At 48.3% G+C, this 14,926-nt stretch overlaps 2 protein-coding genes across 2 annotated transcripts; one reads left to right on the top strand and one right to left on the bottom strand.

Annotated features, from left to right (window-relative positions):
* Positions 1 to 120: 120 nt before the first annotated feature.
* Positions 121 to 1,329, bottom strand: LOC101781488 (expansin-B8). The gene is made up of 2 exons (XM_004986048.3): positions 1,042 to 1,329; positions 121 to 932 (listed from the first exon to the last, which is right to left on the bottom strand). The coding sequence occupies exons 1-2, from the start codon at positions 1,214 to 1,216 to the stop codon at positions 295 to 297; spliced, it is 813 nt and encodes a 270-aa protein (XP_004986105.1). The 5' UTR covers positions 1,217 to 1,329; the 3' UTR covers positions 121 to 294.
* Positions 1,330 to 6,215: 4,886 nt separating this feature from the next.
* Positions 6,216 to 7,995, top strand: LOC101781890 (expansin-B7). The gene is made up of 3 exons (XM_004986049.3): positions 6,216 to 6,735; positions 6,814 to 6,998; positions 7,360 to 7,995. Exons 1-3 carry the CDS (start codon positions 6,298 to 6,300, stop codon positions 7,700 to 7,702), a joined length of 966 nt encoding a protein of 321 aa, XP_004986106.1. The 5' UTR covers positions 6,216 to 6,297; the 3' UTR covers positions 7,703 to 7,995.
* The last annotated feature ends 6,931 nt before the right edge of the window (positions 7,996 to 14,926 follow it).

Raw genomic sequence — 14,926 nt, 5'->3', positions numbered from 1 at the left:
TAGGCTCCAAGAACACAGGCAGAGTTGCAGAGGGCACATGAGCCACACAGGGACTACTCTAGTCTGCAGGGAGCAACTGGCTTCTAGTGTAGTACCTTGATGATCAAATTTGTATTTTTCGGTTGAGGACAGATCCATTCCATTGCATTGGTAGTTAAATAGAGTCTTAAGTATTGTAGATACATACATGCATACATACACTCCATCCATGGCAGTAATATAAGTAAGTAATAATTATTAGTACAGATGATCGACGAACGCAAGATGCAATCCAACAACTAATCGTGGAATCGATCAGGAGTACTGGACGAATGATCTGTAGAATGTGTTTGGCCTCCAGTTGACGGGGATGACGTCTCGCGCCACCAGCGTCTTGCCGGAGTCGCTGCGCAGGCGGATGGAGAATGGCGGCCGCAGGCGGTGGTTGGAGTCGAGGCGCCAGATGGAGCCCCACGACTCGCGCATCGCCGTCCACCGTCCGCCGCCGCCCCGACGAGATGATTCCATGAGGTCCACCTGCACGACGTCGCCGTCGCCGTTCTCGTACTCGACGAGCACGGCGAAGTAGACCTGTGTGGAGCCCTCCTCGACGTGGAAGCCGACCTTGAGGCCGGGGAACTCGCAGGGCACTCTGGCGAACTGGATGTCGATGATGCCGGCTCGCCGGAGGTCGTCGTTGCGGCCGGGCTTGGCCAGCTTGCCGAAGGCGGTGCCGCTGAGGTCGAAGTGGTATGGCGCCGCCGGCACGGGGAAGTAGTTCATGTCGGTGATGACCACCGTCTCGGTGCGGCCGGAGCAGGCGGGGTGCTTGGAGCACCTGATCTTGTAGCAGGACCCGCATCCCTTGCCGTCGCGGAACAGCGGCTGGTTGCCGCAGGACGTCATCGACATGAACGGGTACTCGTTCACCTTCTTGAAACCGCAAGCGCCGCCTGCATGTTTCATTTGTAGAAATGAACCTCTAGTGGTACTGGAATGGAACGGAATGAATGCAACCAGCAAGTGCAATGCTGCTGCAAGTGCAATGCAAGAGATACCTACCGTTGTCGTAGGGCCCGGCGCCGTTGGGCTGGCCGTACCAGGTGGCCCTGGCGTTGCCCCACTGCATCTGCATCAAGCTGCTGCTGCTGCTGCTGTCGTTGTAGCTCACGGAGGAGGCGGCGGCGGCGGCGGCCTGAAGCAGAAGCAGGAGGGAGATTGATGACAACACCCCCATTGTTTCCAGCTACGACCGACCTGAGAGCTGCCTGCTTGGATCGGATCGATTGAGCTAGCTAGCTAGTAGCAACTACTCTCTATCTCTACTTGTTGGTACGGTACGGTGATCGGTCGGTGATGGATCCGTCTCGGAGGGGTAGCTACCTATTTGTATATATATTATATGTAATAAAGCTGAAGCATCGCTGATGGCTGCACATGGCTTTGATGGATCCATCGATTAAATAAGCAATGCATGGGCTTAACTTGCATTCACCTTTAATTTTACTTGCTGGAGCATCTTGTGCTTGTTTAACAACAATTTAGCTACACATACTGCTGCATCAGCATACAGCATAGCAGTTGCAGGGCCTGAAACCTTGGGAATCAGAACATAGGCGCAGTGGACTTACTGAGATTCTTACACTACAGCAGGCAGCAGGCCCATTCCTAACAACAATTTAGGAATTACTAACCAAGTAATAAGCATGCATCTATCACTCTGTCCATACTGCTTTTAAAGCCTAATGGAGATTGATAAGGAGACGCAGAGCACGTGTCGTGGTCTAATTAAGATGCATGCATGGGATCAATCAGTGGAGATGCATGTATACAAATGAAATATATGAAGAAGATTGGGGCCGGGCATATGCATGTGGGTTGGATTGGATTATAGTCTTGCGCGGCGGACTCCATCTAACATGATGCATGCCTGTTGCCTGGGACTGATATAGATCGACATGAGTCTTCTCTCTGCACGCAGGGCCATCAGCATGCATGTGGTAGATAGAGCTTAGGCTTTCTTTCTTTCTCTTTTTTATAAGGATAGAGCATGGATCCATCAGGATCAGCAATATATATTTTTTTTTGAAGTAATGCAGGAGCGTTGCAGTCTCACTTAACAAGGAAGCAAGCCGGGGATACATATATAAAAAAATAAAGACTCACTCGACAACACATTAGAAAATAGCTAGGAGAGCTGAGGCCTACCACAGGCCGCTACTTGCAGCAACACCTCCTCTTTAACTAAGCTAAACACCTGGACAGGACAGCAGTGAGGCACTTGCGCGAAAATCCTACGATTCCAGATGTCGTTTCAGGCTGTGATCATGCATGAGGACTGCAGCGACTGATCTCTGTTTCCTGAAGCTGAGAGGCTCTAATAAAGTGCTGGACCACCAGTTTTGTACATTGTCCTCATCTATACTTGGACTCTGAAAGTTGAGATTGGTCCAATTGGACACCAAGTGCCATATATACTTGTCTAGCAAAACAGCTCCTGGTCATGCACACAGCGGGCAAACCGTTCCTGATCATTAGCTTATCAGCAGTTAGAATTTTGGAGTGTACAGCGTATGAGCAACCAAGCACAGAATTTATGCTTGCCTTCCGCATGTATGCGCACGCCACAAGGATCTATCGGCCATCAAAAATATTGTGCATCCCATAAAGCTGGACTCGATAAGCAGATTTTGCAGTTCGTCGCCAACGTCAGTGACAAACCAGTGAATTCGGCCATCTGATAAACCTCTAGTCCTCCATTTGTGATTGGGGTGGTCTTCTCTAACTGAATTATTCTTTCGCCATGCAAGCTTGTAAAGTAAAGAGAAGCCACAAGAAACTCCTACGTAATCTGTCAATCTTCTTAGTAGCCCATTTCTTCGAAGCAAAAACTGTTAAGAAATAAATTGGCACCGTACCGAGGTATATAACCAACCACATGCGTACGCATGCCATGATCATATCGATCGATAATGTATATTATTATATACTAGGCCGGCAGGAATGGCCTTGATAGAAGGATGAGGAAGGTCAGGATCCGAATCCGATAGCTTGTAAAGAGAAGGTAGCCCAGAACCACCACTTTCAGGCCCATAGTCATTGCGTAGTTACGGGATGTTTGGATCTTTAGCCCGGACTAAAAATTCATGTCACATCGAATATTCGAAGACTAATTAGATTAAATATGAGCTAATTATAAAACTAATTACACATATGGAGGCTAATTCCCAAGACAAACCTATTAAGCCTAATTAATCCATCATTAGCCCATGTTTACTGTAGCACCACATTGTCAAATCATGGACTAATTAGGTTTAATAGATTCGTCTCGCAAATTAGCCTCCATCTGTGCAATTAGTTTTATAATTAGTCTATATTTAATACTTCTAATTAGTATCTAAATATTCGATGTGATAGGAATTTTAGGAGCCACTAGAGAACCAAACGGGCCTTAGTTATACTGGACGAGTAAGAGCATTGTAAAATTTGAACGGAAATTAAGGAATTTTTTTTGGAAGAGGTGCTCGTATTCTTTTAGCCCTTGTTTAGTTCACCCCCAACTCCCAACTTTGGCACTATGCAAAAAGAAGATTCCTCATCACATCAAACTTGCGGTACATGTATGGAGTACTAAATGTAGACGAAATTAAAAACTAATTACACAGTTTTGTTGTACTTTGCGAGATGAATCTTTTGAGCCTAATTAGTCAATGTTTGGACAATAATTCACAAATACAAACGAAACGCTACAGTGTGCTACAGTGCTGTAACAGTAATTTGGCACCTCCAAACTTTAGCAACTAGGCCCTTATTTGTGACTGTCCTATCAGATACTCAAAATAATGTCGGTCTTCCTTATTGTTTGCCAGGCCCGTACATTGGGCGGCGCAAATCCACTAAGCAACAATTAGCCCGTACCACCCTAAACAACAATTAGTCCACCCGTAACACATTATTCGTGCCGCGAGGGAAGCGCAGGGTGGTCTGGAATGGCAGGTGACGGTGCCGGAGGGCGCGTCGGTGCACCGTCTTTTTATATATAATATAACTTTATTTCTTTAAAATATCTTTACATTGTTTTATTTATTAAAATATATGAAGTAGGTAGGTTTTTGTGTTTCTTTTATAATTCAAATCTCTCAATAGCTTTATCTTTTTAACCATAATTTTGTTCCTAGCGTTTCTTGCATTCGCGTGATCTTAGATTTGAGCCTTAGTACGTTCTTCTAAAGCTTTTCTTTTTGGTTTAGCGTATTGTTCTTAGTTGTACTTGTTTGTTTGCTTGTATGTTTGTGTCGATGATTGCTTCGAGTAGAAGGATCATTGTTCGAAAGATTTGAAGATTAAGAGTTTCAAGAAAGCAAGAGCCGAAGAGAACTGTAAGAGTAACTATTCTTTGGAGAAAGGCAAGTATCCCTAACCATACTTCTATCTATACTTATTTTATAAGAATACCATGTATTAATTGGAACATGGAGCGACCACCTAGGAAACAGTACAACCATAAGATCAACATGCTCTGATCTTGCCTAATTAATTAGAGACTCTGGTTTGTGGTGGTCTTACCGAAAGGGCAAGAGGGGGTCTTGTGATAGGGTATAGCTCGACTCTTTTGAGTGGTATTCTCTTTGTAGATACTCACCTTAGGGGAGGGTTATGCACACGTAACTGTCGAAACCTTAGCGGACCACTACCTACTAGGGAGTCTTTGTAAAGGTCTCGTAACGTCCCTATGCAGTCACACCTTGGTAGTGTGATAAGTGCCTACTTTTGCACAGCATGGTTGGATCCAAAATTCTTTTGAACTTTTACACGACCTATGGTGAAAGTGTACAACCTTTGCAGAAAGTAAAACTGGTATATTAGCCGTGCTCACGGTCAAGAGCGGTCTGGATCCTCACATGATTAATAAACTTGAAGATAGACTTAAATCGTTATTTTGGTTATATCTTATAGCCTTACTGAGTGCCAACCATAAGTGTACTCACCCTTACTTACTGCTGCTCAGAAGAGGAAGATGTGTGAAGTTATTCTGAAAATGATGTTGAGTTCTAGGCGTACGCAACCCCCAGTCGATTGCCTGTGAAGTTTGGAGCCTTCGTTTCCAGGAATAAGTTGTATATCTTTGATAGACTCGTAAATCTTTATTTATATATATTTACGTGATACTGTTACTGTTATTCACTAATAATGTCACTGTATATATAAAAATAGATCCTGACGTACATATAGGTACCACTTGATTTTGTTTTAAAACCGGGTTTGATAGAAAGTGCGACTTAGCGTGAGCCTGCGAGGTATTAATAGCTATGGTAATGACATTGTGAAGTATAACTACATTTTTTTTATTTTGTATTTGCACAAGCGCCTCGTAAACTTAGGTACCGGCCTGTTGTTTGCCAAATTGAAGGTGTGAAATGGATTAAGCATTTGTTGTTGTAGGCTGGCTGGCTCTAGTATGCTTGGTTGCTCGTGACCACAGGGCAAGGCAAGGGCAAAGGCGGCATGCAAGCTGGTGGGGTCGCTCCAGCCGCATGTGACGACCCATGGATCCATATCATCAGCTGGGCTTCCTGGCCATGCATCACCCCATGAATGAGCAGCAGCTAGCAACAGATGAGGAAGGTTTCAAAGTTATTGCTCTTGCAAGAACAGGATTATTGCTCTCGATCGCTAGCTCCGTGTTCAGGAAGGACTGACTGATGATCAGGCCGGAGATGAGAAGCCGATGGATCGGACTAGGCGGCTGAATTAATTAGAGGAAACGACGATGGATCCTGTAATGTGTGATGGCATCCATCAGCTAGCTGTGTTCCTTGTTTGTTGTCGCATCAGCTTTCTGTGTTCCTTGGCGCCACGTACTACACTAGTACGCCTCAGTGCTAGTAATAAATAGTAATGGCTGCGTAGCTTAATTTAATAGACACGGATTAATGTTTGTGGCCTGCAGTGCAGGCAGCTAGCTGATGATAGATCGATGGATGAAGCACGCATGAGTCAAGTAGTAGTACATGCTCGTGACCCCCGGGCGGGCAGAGGATGACATGTATGGGAGGGCAACAGGCCAAGCAGCAGGTCGATCAAGGGCACAAGCAGCCAGGCGCATGTGAAGTGAGCGAGTGGCCACCCGTGGGCGATGGACGATGGACGACGACGCCTCCCGTGCCCCACTCGATCTGATGATGATCCAACAAGCTAGCTAATATAAGGCGGCCTGTAAATGAGCCTGCTATAAATACATCTTGGTATCGACCGGCCAGGCCAATCCTCCATCATCATCATCATCATCATCATCATCTCATCCCAATACATACCAGCATGGCCTCCTCCTACAAGCAGAAGCAGCGTGCCGTCGCGGCCGCGCTGCTCTTCCTGCTGGTGGCTCACGCCAGCTGCTCCACCAAGCAGCACAAGAGCAGCAAGCAGCATAAGGCCCACGCCGCCCCTATTCCAACGACGCCGCCGGCGACGGCTCCAACAACGACCCCTCCTCCACCATCGAGTTACTCCAGTCCTCCCAGCGGCGGCGGCGGCTACCCGCCGGCCAACAACGGCAGCGGCGCCGACTCAGGTAGTGCTGGGGGGTGGCTGAACGCCCGCGCGACGTGGTACGGCGCCCCCAACGGCGCCGGCCCCGACGACAACGGCGGCGCCTGCGGGTTCAAGGGCGTCAACATGCCGCCCTTCTCGGCCATGACATCCTGCGGGAACGAGCCACTCTTCAAGGACGGCAAAGGATGCGGATCATGCTACCAGGTAGCTAGCTACTTGAATTGAGAATTGCCATTGCCAGGACGCAACATCCTAACATCGCATTGCAAAACATGGATATAGATCCGGTGCTTGGCCCACCCTGCTTGCTCCGGCATCCCCGAGACGGTGATCATCACAGACATGAACTACTACCCGGTGGCCCCCTACCACTTCGACCTCAGCGGCACGGCCTTCGGCGCCATGGCCAAGGACGACCGCAACGACGAGCTCAGGCACGCGGGAATCATAGACATTCAGTTCAAAAGGTATATTGATTGTAAAATATACATTATTCCTGTCCACCGTCCGTTGCGGCAGGCAACATACATATCCATGCTTTGCTAGCTGTGGTGGCCTTTTGCTTCGCGCATGCACACACAAAGCATGCAAAAGTGCATTATATTCTTCCTTTTTGCATTGCATACATACTCCTACTACTTTTTGCATACTACTTAAATAAAGTAGATAAGATAATAATAGGTGTGCATGCATGCCAGGCCAGGCCATTAACTAACTAACTAACTAACTACTATATGCATGCAATGCAATGCATGGGCCCAATGCAAAAATGTAATTGAAAGCAGCTAGGGGATTTGGATGTGACACATGCATATACACTTACTGCAGGGTTGCTTGCCAGTACCCTGGTCTGACGGTTACGTTCCACATCGAGCGCGGTTCCAACCCCAACTACCTGGCGGTGCTGGTGGAGTACTCCAACGGCGACGGCGACGTGGTGCAGGTGGACCTGATGGAGTCGCGGGCCGAGGACGGGGAGCCCACGGGCGTGTGGGAGCCCATGCGCGAGTCCTGGGGGTCCATCTGGCGGATGGACACGCGGCGACCGCTGCAGGGGCCCTTCTCGCTGCGGGTCACCAACGAGTCCGGCAAGACGCTGGTGGCGGACAACGTCATCCCGGCGGACTGGCAGCCAGACAGCGTCTACAGCTCCATCGTCCAGTTCGACTAGCTAGCTAGCTACAGTAGCTTATATATTATTATTATTATTATTTGTTGTTATATATATATTAATATTATATATAGGGAGAGAGTCAGAGGCGTCCATATACATGATGGGAATATGGGATGGAACAACCTAGATAGAGGCCGGCCGGCCGGGCCCCTTTAATTTGGCTTTTTTTCTTGTCACCTTCAGACCGAGCTGGTAGCGAGGGTGTTCGCCCAGCCCGCTGCGACGCGCACACGTGGTTGGTTGTGTGCGTCCTTATTGTGAAAATTAATTTGTGTGCTTTCTTCACTGTCTGGATACTGGATTCATCGTTGTTGGATGCTAGCTAGCTTCTTTTGCACCACGCCACTCATCACGGGCTTTTGTTTCGTTTCGCCGGCCTACAGCTCATTCAGCCGTTGTCATTCCTCCGAGTCCCACCCTACCAAGGCATGCAGCTTTATCACGGGCTTTTGGTAGTGAACCTTCCAATCGAAATGGAAATCAGAATTAATAATACATAGTGCTGGCTGTGCTTTTCATTCCAACCCCCAACGAGCGAGCGAAAGATAGTGCTTTTTTTCACGCGTGCATTCAATCTTGTATTCTTTGTGGTGGTTGTACTTAGGGTTTTATTCGTTGGACTCCAGCAAACAGTGCAGTAGCATGTTATGTTAGCTATTCTATTTCTGGGCGGCCATGCATCACAGGACATGACGCTTTTTACTTTTATTCTATGGTCCCGTTTGTTTCTTTAGGACCTCCTAAAATTTCTATCACGTCGAATGTTTTGATACTAATTAAGAGTATTAAATATAGACTAATTACAAAACCAATTGCACGGATGGAGGCTAATTTGCGAGACGAATCTAGTAAGCTTAATTAGTCCATGATTTGATAATGTGGTGCTACAATAAACATGTGCTAATGATGGATTAATTAGACTTAATAGATTCATCTCGGGAATTAGTCTCCATATGTGTAATTAGTTTTATAATTAATTCATATTTAGTCCTCCTAATTAGCCTCCAAATATTCGATGTGACATGAATTTTAGTCAGGACTAAAGATCCAAACACCCCCTATATCTACCACTTACCAGCATAGATTCCTTCATTAGTGTGCATGGGAGCAACACTTTTTAATTAACTTGCCCTGTATGTATGTGTGTGTGTCTATATATATATATATGTGTATATATATATATATATATAGACACACACATGTAGCGGCGCCACATAACTAGTTGCAACTCTCTAGTAGTCCAAGTTGCAATTAATGGTACATAGAAATGCAACTGGCTTAAACGATAAAAAAATATCCATATTGGATCTAGTTTTGTTAAGAATATTTTTTTGAGACAGATGGAACAAACGGTTTGTCAATCGGGCTTACGGTTTAGGAGAAAATTTGTTTCAAAGATTCGAACCAACAAAAGATTCCATCCATGCATGGATGTAGGATTTGTATGCTAGGTGGCTTTACGTGGTATGTGAAAAATACAAATTAACTTAGGAAGCAATCACTACATGTTTAGTTGGGTGCGCTGATTGCTCCAACCTAGTGCGCCCACCGGCCTTGGTGCATTCTACGTACAGGATGCACCAGGTGTATTATAGCAAAACGGTGTGCGCGACATGGATTAATTATTGGATTATTAATCATTCGCCAGCAGGTAGACGCCCCGGATTATCTGGCGTCGCTAGCTTAATTAGCTGACGGTAATTGTCATCGGTGGTCGCAGCACCAAGCAATTGCAGCATCCAGCATCGGATTTCAATGAATGCTACGACTACATACATGGGCCAGCCCACCAAGCTTAAAACGACGAATACACAGGCGGCCACTTAGCTTGCTTGTTGAATGTGTAGCATCATCATATCTTGCTTGAGATGTGGTGAACCAACCATGTGTTGGAAAGCGCACTGCAGATTTTGTAAGGCCCACCTTGGCCTTGATGGGGACAAGATGACTTGTCTTTAACAAGGGCAAATTTGTCTTTTCACACTTCCTTAGTCCATAAGGAGATATTTTATTGGTTCCAGCGTCTCGTGGCAAACAGTCCTTCGGCAAAGACAAGAATGAACCATGTCCTGTGGCTAATGCCGCATTTCTACCATGTCCAGGAGCAAAATTTCCCTTGTACATACAAGGAGCAGTTAACTGCCGATCGAAGATGCGCACGTACAGCTGGCCCTAGCTATAGTCAGCCGTTACAATGTAGTACAGGTTGACCGCCTAGACTATTTTACTTGCTAACAGTAACGGTACGGTAAATGTGTAGGCATATGCCGGTTTCGTTCGATCCGTTGGTGTCATCGTCGAGCCGGCCATATATATACATACATACTGTGTACTACATGCATGCATGTATGGACATCTCCTCGATTAAGACGGTATCGTGTTGATCATTTGCAGTAAGGACCTCAACTTACATGGAATAAACCCACAGTCCAACATGGATGGCGCAAGCCCCCCGCCACATCAGCAGCTGCGCATGGACCTTGACGTCAGGATGGCTGGCGCCGAGACGTTGTAGCTTGGCGCCAAGCTAAGGGTCTATTTTTTGGAATTGGTTCCACCAAAGGCCTATTTGTGAGAATCTTTCGCAAAAGGACTAAAAAACAAAAAAGTTGGCTTGATGACCATGAAAAATGGTTGCCAGCCAGACAGCCACTCCATTTTCTGATGAATGTTCAGTGAAGGCTTGCTGGACTTCCCTTCCTCACTTCAAATTGATTGATTTGCCTGAGATTCATAGCGTGCATCCTAATTTTGTAGGTGAACCCTAGCTCTGTGTTATTGACGAGCCAAGCCCCTGAGTTTATAAATTGAACTCCGATTTGCCAGGATGTTGTGTTCAACGCAGTTGTTTCTTTAGTTAAAAAAATCAGCTTATAGATAGTAGTAGCAGCAGCTTGTGGCATCATTGTAAACACACAGACTGCTAATAAGCGCGAATTGGTTGGGTGTTTCCGTCTATATACTCAACACAGCAATATAACATATTGGATAGTGTTTTCTGCAATTTGTACAAGTGGAATCGAGTAAAAATAAAACACAATAAAATAAGACAGAGTAGTGACAATTAAGCATATTTGAAATAAGATGCTACATTAAGATTTAAACACATTGGATAGCGTTCTTAGACCCAATAGCATTTGAAAGCCTGAAACAAACCCGGTCATGGGCTGAGGTATATTTGATGGGTTCCAGGTTGTTCATCTGGATCAACATCTGTAAGCTCTTGTTGATCCAAAGGTGAAAATCTGAAACGAGGACGCTTGCTGGTGGCATCTGTTTAAGTGAATAGCAATGCCAGCAAAATTGAGCTTCAATGTCATTTTAGAGAATTCTCTTGAACGAATCTTTAACGGGAAGGACAATTCCTGCATTGCGCTTGAACCGTCAGCTTTATGTTGGGTGGATTGGCTGTTTTGCTTATTTGTGTGTGATTGGTGTGACTTTGTTCAAGAGAATTCACTGGTCAGAGCAATGCCTGAATGCTGATGTCGTTGACGTTCCAGGAGCACCTGGAGTCCTGGAGCAGCAAATATTGGTAGCAAATGCCAATTGCAATGCCAGCGATGCCGTTACAGATGATTCTTTTGAGTCGTTGTCGGCGAGGAAAAAAACGGTTGAATTGTCACCGGGCGCGGCGCCCGGCTTGCGCCCGCCGCCCGCCTCGACTGGGGGAGAGGGAGGAGAAGCCGGGTGTAACGACCAACCCCTAATCTCTCCCAGTTAGGTTTGATCTCAACCCTTAAACCTCCGTCAGTTGCTATGTTGATCGCACTTAAGTGCTCAGTTTTCCGCCAGTTCCGACCCTTGAGATCCGACCCCTACTGCTTCATTCCTTTTTCCCGACCCTGGCGAGTTCAGCCATCCGTCGGATCCTGTTAATCTTCCTCACCCGTCCGATCTTTTACCCGGTGGACCCGCGAGATCTTTTTCCAGATCCCCCGCATCAGCCGCACTCGAGTTGCATGGCCGCCTCAGAACCTTCCTGCCGCGTGGCTCGCCTTCTCCGACGCCACCGCTCAGTTTTGTCTCCGGCAAGCGACCGAGTGGGTTCCCGCGCCCTCTTCCCCCAATAGAAGCGGAAGCCCTCTGCACCCCTTTCTGCAGAGCCTCGCTCCCCGCGCCCATCATCACGATCCCAGATCTCGGCCCCGGAGACCGATGTCGCCCGTCTTTTCCGTCCTTTCCAGCAACAGTTGCGCCGCCCGGTCGTCGCTACACGACGATTTCCCCCACCGCCAACCCCAACCGCGGCCGCGACAGTTCCTTTCCCCGCCCTGTCAGACGCCGCCCGACAATCTGTTGTTCCGCACTCTCCCCCGCGCCTCGTCCGCTTGTTCTCCCACCTGTGCGCCCTCGATCCTAGCGCCGTTTAACCGGTCGCTTCTATCACCTCTTCCGCACGGCGACGCCCGCTTTCCGCCAAATCTCAACTACCGGTCTACCCGCGCCTACGCCGCCCTGACGGAGTAGCGCAATGATCGCTGGCGTCACCCCCGGAGTTCTGTTGCACCGCCCGGATTGCTCAATCGCCGCCCCGGCAGAGCACTCCATTGCTTCTCCCCGGCCTTCGCGCCGTTTCCCTTCTCTCTCTCCGCGACGCTTCCGTTCATCTGCTTCCGCAGCTATAAAAGGAATGCCCCGTCGCCGGAGTTCCCTCCGCTTTTGTTGCCCTTAGTTCCCGCTAGCTCCCTGCTCAAGCTCCTAGCGCCATCCGCCCAATCTTGAGAAGTTCTTCTCCCAGTTCCCTCTCAGTTCATCCAAGTCACCCCGCAGCTTGCTCTCTTGTGCTGCGCAAGAGCTCTCTTGCAATCTGCAAGAAGCACCGCCGCCGGAGCACCGCCGGCCTAGGTCCCTGCTCAAAGCTTTAGTTCCGTGCCCAAGTCTGCCTCTTCCCGACCCCAAGCTTTCCTTTCAGGAAGAAGGTGAGTGCCGACCCTAAGTCCGCCTCGACCGACCCCTCCTATCCGCCCGACCCCAGTTCCGTCTCGTCCGACCCTGTCTGTTTGCCGACCTTTGTCCGCCTCGCCCGAGGGTCTGGCTGTGATCTTTTCTTCAACTTGAGGGTGTAAGTGTAAAACGTGAGAACCCTTCAGCGCCTACGCCTGAGGATCCCAGTTATCACGCCCTCTAGTTCAAGGATCAGACCACTCGTTTCTTTCCTACCCTTACCTGTTGATCATCATCCGCTCTCTCCAACCGCCTCCCCCTCCTGCTCTTTGTCGCAAGTTTCTGGGCTCAGGAGAGCCAGTGTTGCTGTCAAATCAAAACGTTTAAGCTAACCTTTGCATTGCATCCGTGTAGAGCTGCATCTCGCTGACGGCTTCTACGAGCTGCACCCGGCGCCCGAAGAAGAAGCTGTAACCGAGTTCCCGCCTGCTGAAGTTGAAGCCGCCCCCGAAGTCGAGCAGTTTCCGCCCTCTTTGTTTGCAGGCAAGCCCCGGTTGCATGAAGATCCTATGTGTTCTTGTCAAACTTGCACATGCCTTCCGAATAGCATGTTTGTGCATTTACGTTTAGGAGTTGTGTGAAACCCTAGATGCATGACTTAGTAACCCTTGATATGAGCACTAGCTGTTGGACCGAGTAGCTGCATTGCTTAAATAGGAAACGGTAAAAGCCGAGTGATCTCCTGTCACTCGCGAGTTGTAGGAGTTGCATGTGTTACTCTCCTGTTACAACTATAAGGACGATGGACGGGGCAGGGTTTGGTAACTCTTTGGTGGTCGGATGGTTGCCCTGTCTGTCTATGAAAACTTGCTAAGGCCCGACAGTGGTGGTGTTCGTGATCAAGTGTTTGAAAGTACTAGCCTCATACTTAGTATGGGATGAGGAAGCCTAGTACCTGATTGAACCTAGACGTGAGCGGTCGCCCCATTGTTCTTGGAACGGAGTTCCCCTGCTAGTTGTCGCACGTGGTGGCAAAGCGTGGTCACGGAACGGCAGAGACCGGGTCTGTGGAACCTTGCACCAAAGGAAATGGGCCCGACACGGGTTAGGGGATCGATGGGGAAGGCCGACACAGGAAGCGACCTCCGGGTGCGCGGATGTCGTGGGGCTAGGTTCACCATGCATGGTTAAAAGAACTCGAATCGATTTGTCTGCCTCTCACAGTTTGAGACTTCTTGATCGCTATGTCACCCTGAGTAAATGAGGAATCTGATGATGGCAATGATGTTGTTTTATATACACACTTGTTTGGTTCGATGTTGCTTAGAATATGTTGCACAACTTAGACTGGTAAGTAAATCTAGAACCGGAGCTAAAACTTGAAAATAGTTTACTTAGTGCTGGTGGCAAAACAAACCCTTCGGCCAAGAAGCCTTGCATGTCTAGTTGGGAGAATAGTTGGCTCCTCCCCGGTTAAGTCTTATTGAGCTTAGTAGCTCAGCCTTGTTGTGGCTCCTGTTTTTCAGGTGAAGTTGCAGTTTCCGACCCCTCCCTTGTTGGCGCTTGGCCGCCCCAGCTCCCGCCAGGCTGGACGGTCGAGTGGGACCCCTCCTCGGACGGCGAGGAGAGGACTCAGTGATGTTCTGGCTGGCCTCGCCCGGACGTCCGACCCCGACGAAGTCTTCCGCTAGTGCTTTCTCTGTTGTCTTTTGTTATAAAACTCTGATGTTAAAAATTTTATGACTAAACTCTTGAGTAAGACTGTTTAAATTCAGTGGACTTGCTGTATTCTCTGTAACCGCTCACCTTGTGTGGGTTTGCTGAACTCGATCCTGTAGAAAGTGGTTAAATCGTATGAAGTCCGACGGCGCTTCGCGTTGGCTTGAGTTAACCAGGGGTGTCGCATGTTAGGCGGCTGAACTCCGAGTAATCAAGCTAACCCGAGGTGGATCCGCCACACCGGGGGAGAAGGAGTGGGGGCTGACCGGATCCGGTGGAGGAAAGGAGAGGGAGGAGAGGAGGTGGGGGCCGAAGGGAGGAGGAGAGGAGGTCTGGAATTAAAGAGAGGAGGTCTGGGCGCTGGAATTAAGGAGAGGGAGGAGAGAAAGTGGGGCGTGCGCATTGTGTGTGCGGGTACGGGGGGCGTTTTGTCCAGGTTGAAAACACCAATTGGTTTAATCCTGGTTGGTAGTTGCAACCAGGACAAAACGCTGCACCAGATTCCCGAGGGCCACAGGCCTTTACAACCGGGACTAAAGGGGTTCTTTAGTCCTGGTTGATATTAGCCATCGGGACTAAAGAGCCCCCTTCGGTGGCCATCGGAAGCTGATTTAA

This window comes from Setaria italica, chromosome IX (assembly GCF_000263155.2).
Source record: "Setaria italica strain Yugu1 chromosome IX, Setaria_italica_v2.0, whole genome shotgun sequence".
NCBI lineage: Eukaryota > Viridiplantae > Streptophyta > Magnoliopsida > Poales > Poaceae > Setaria > Setaria italica.
This window is presented reverse-complemented; position numbering and strand designations above follow the sequence as displayed.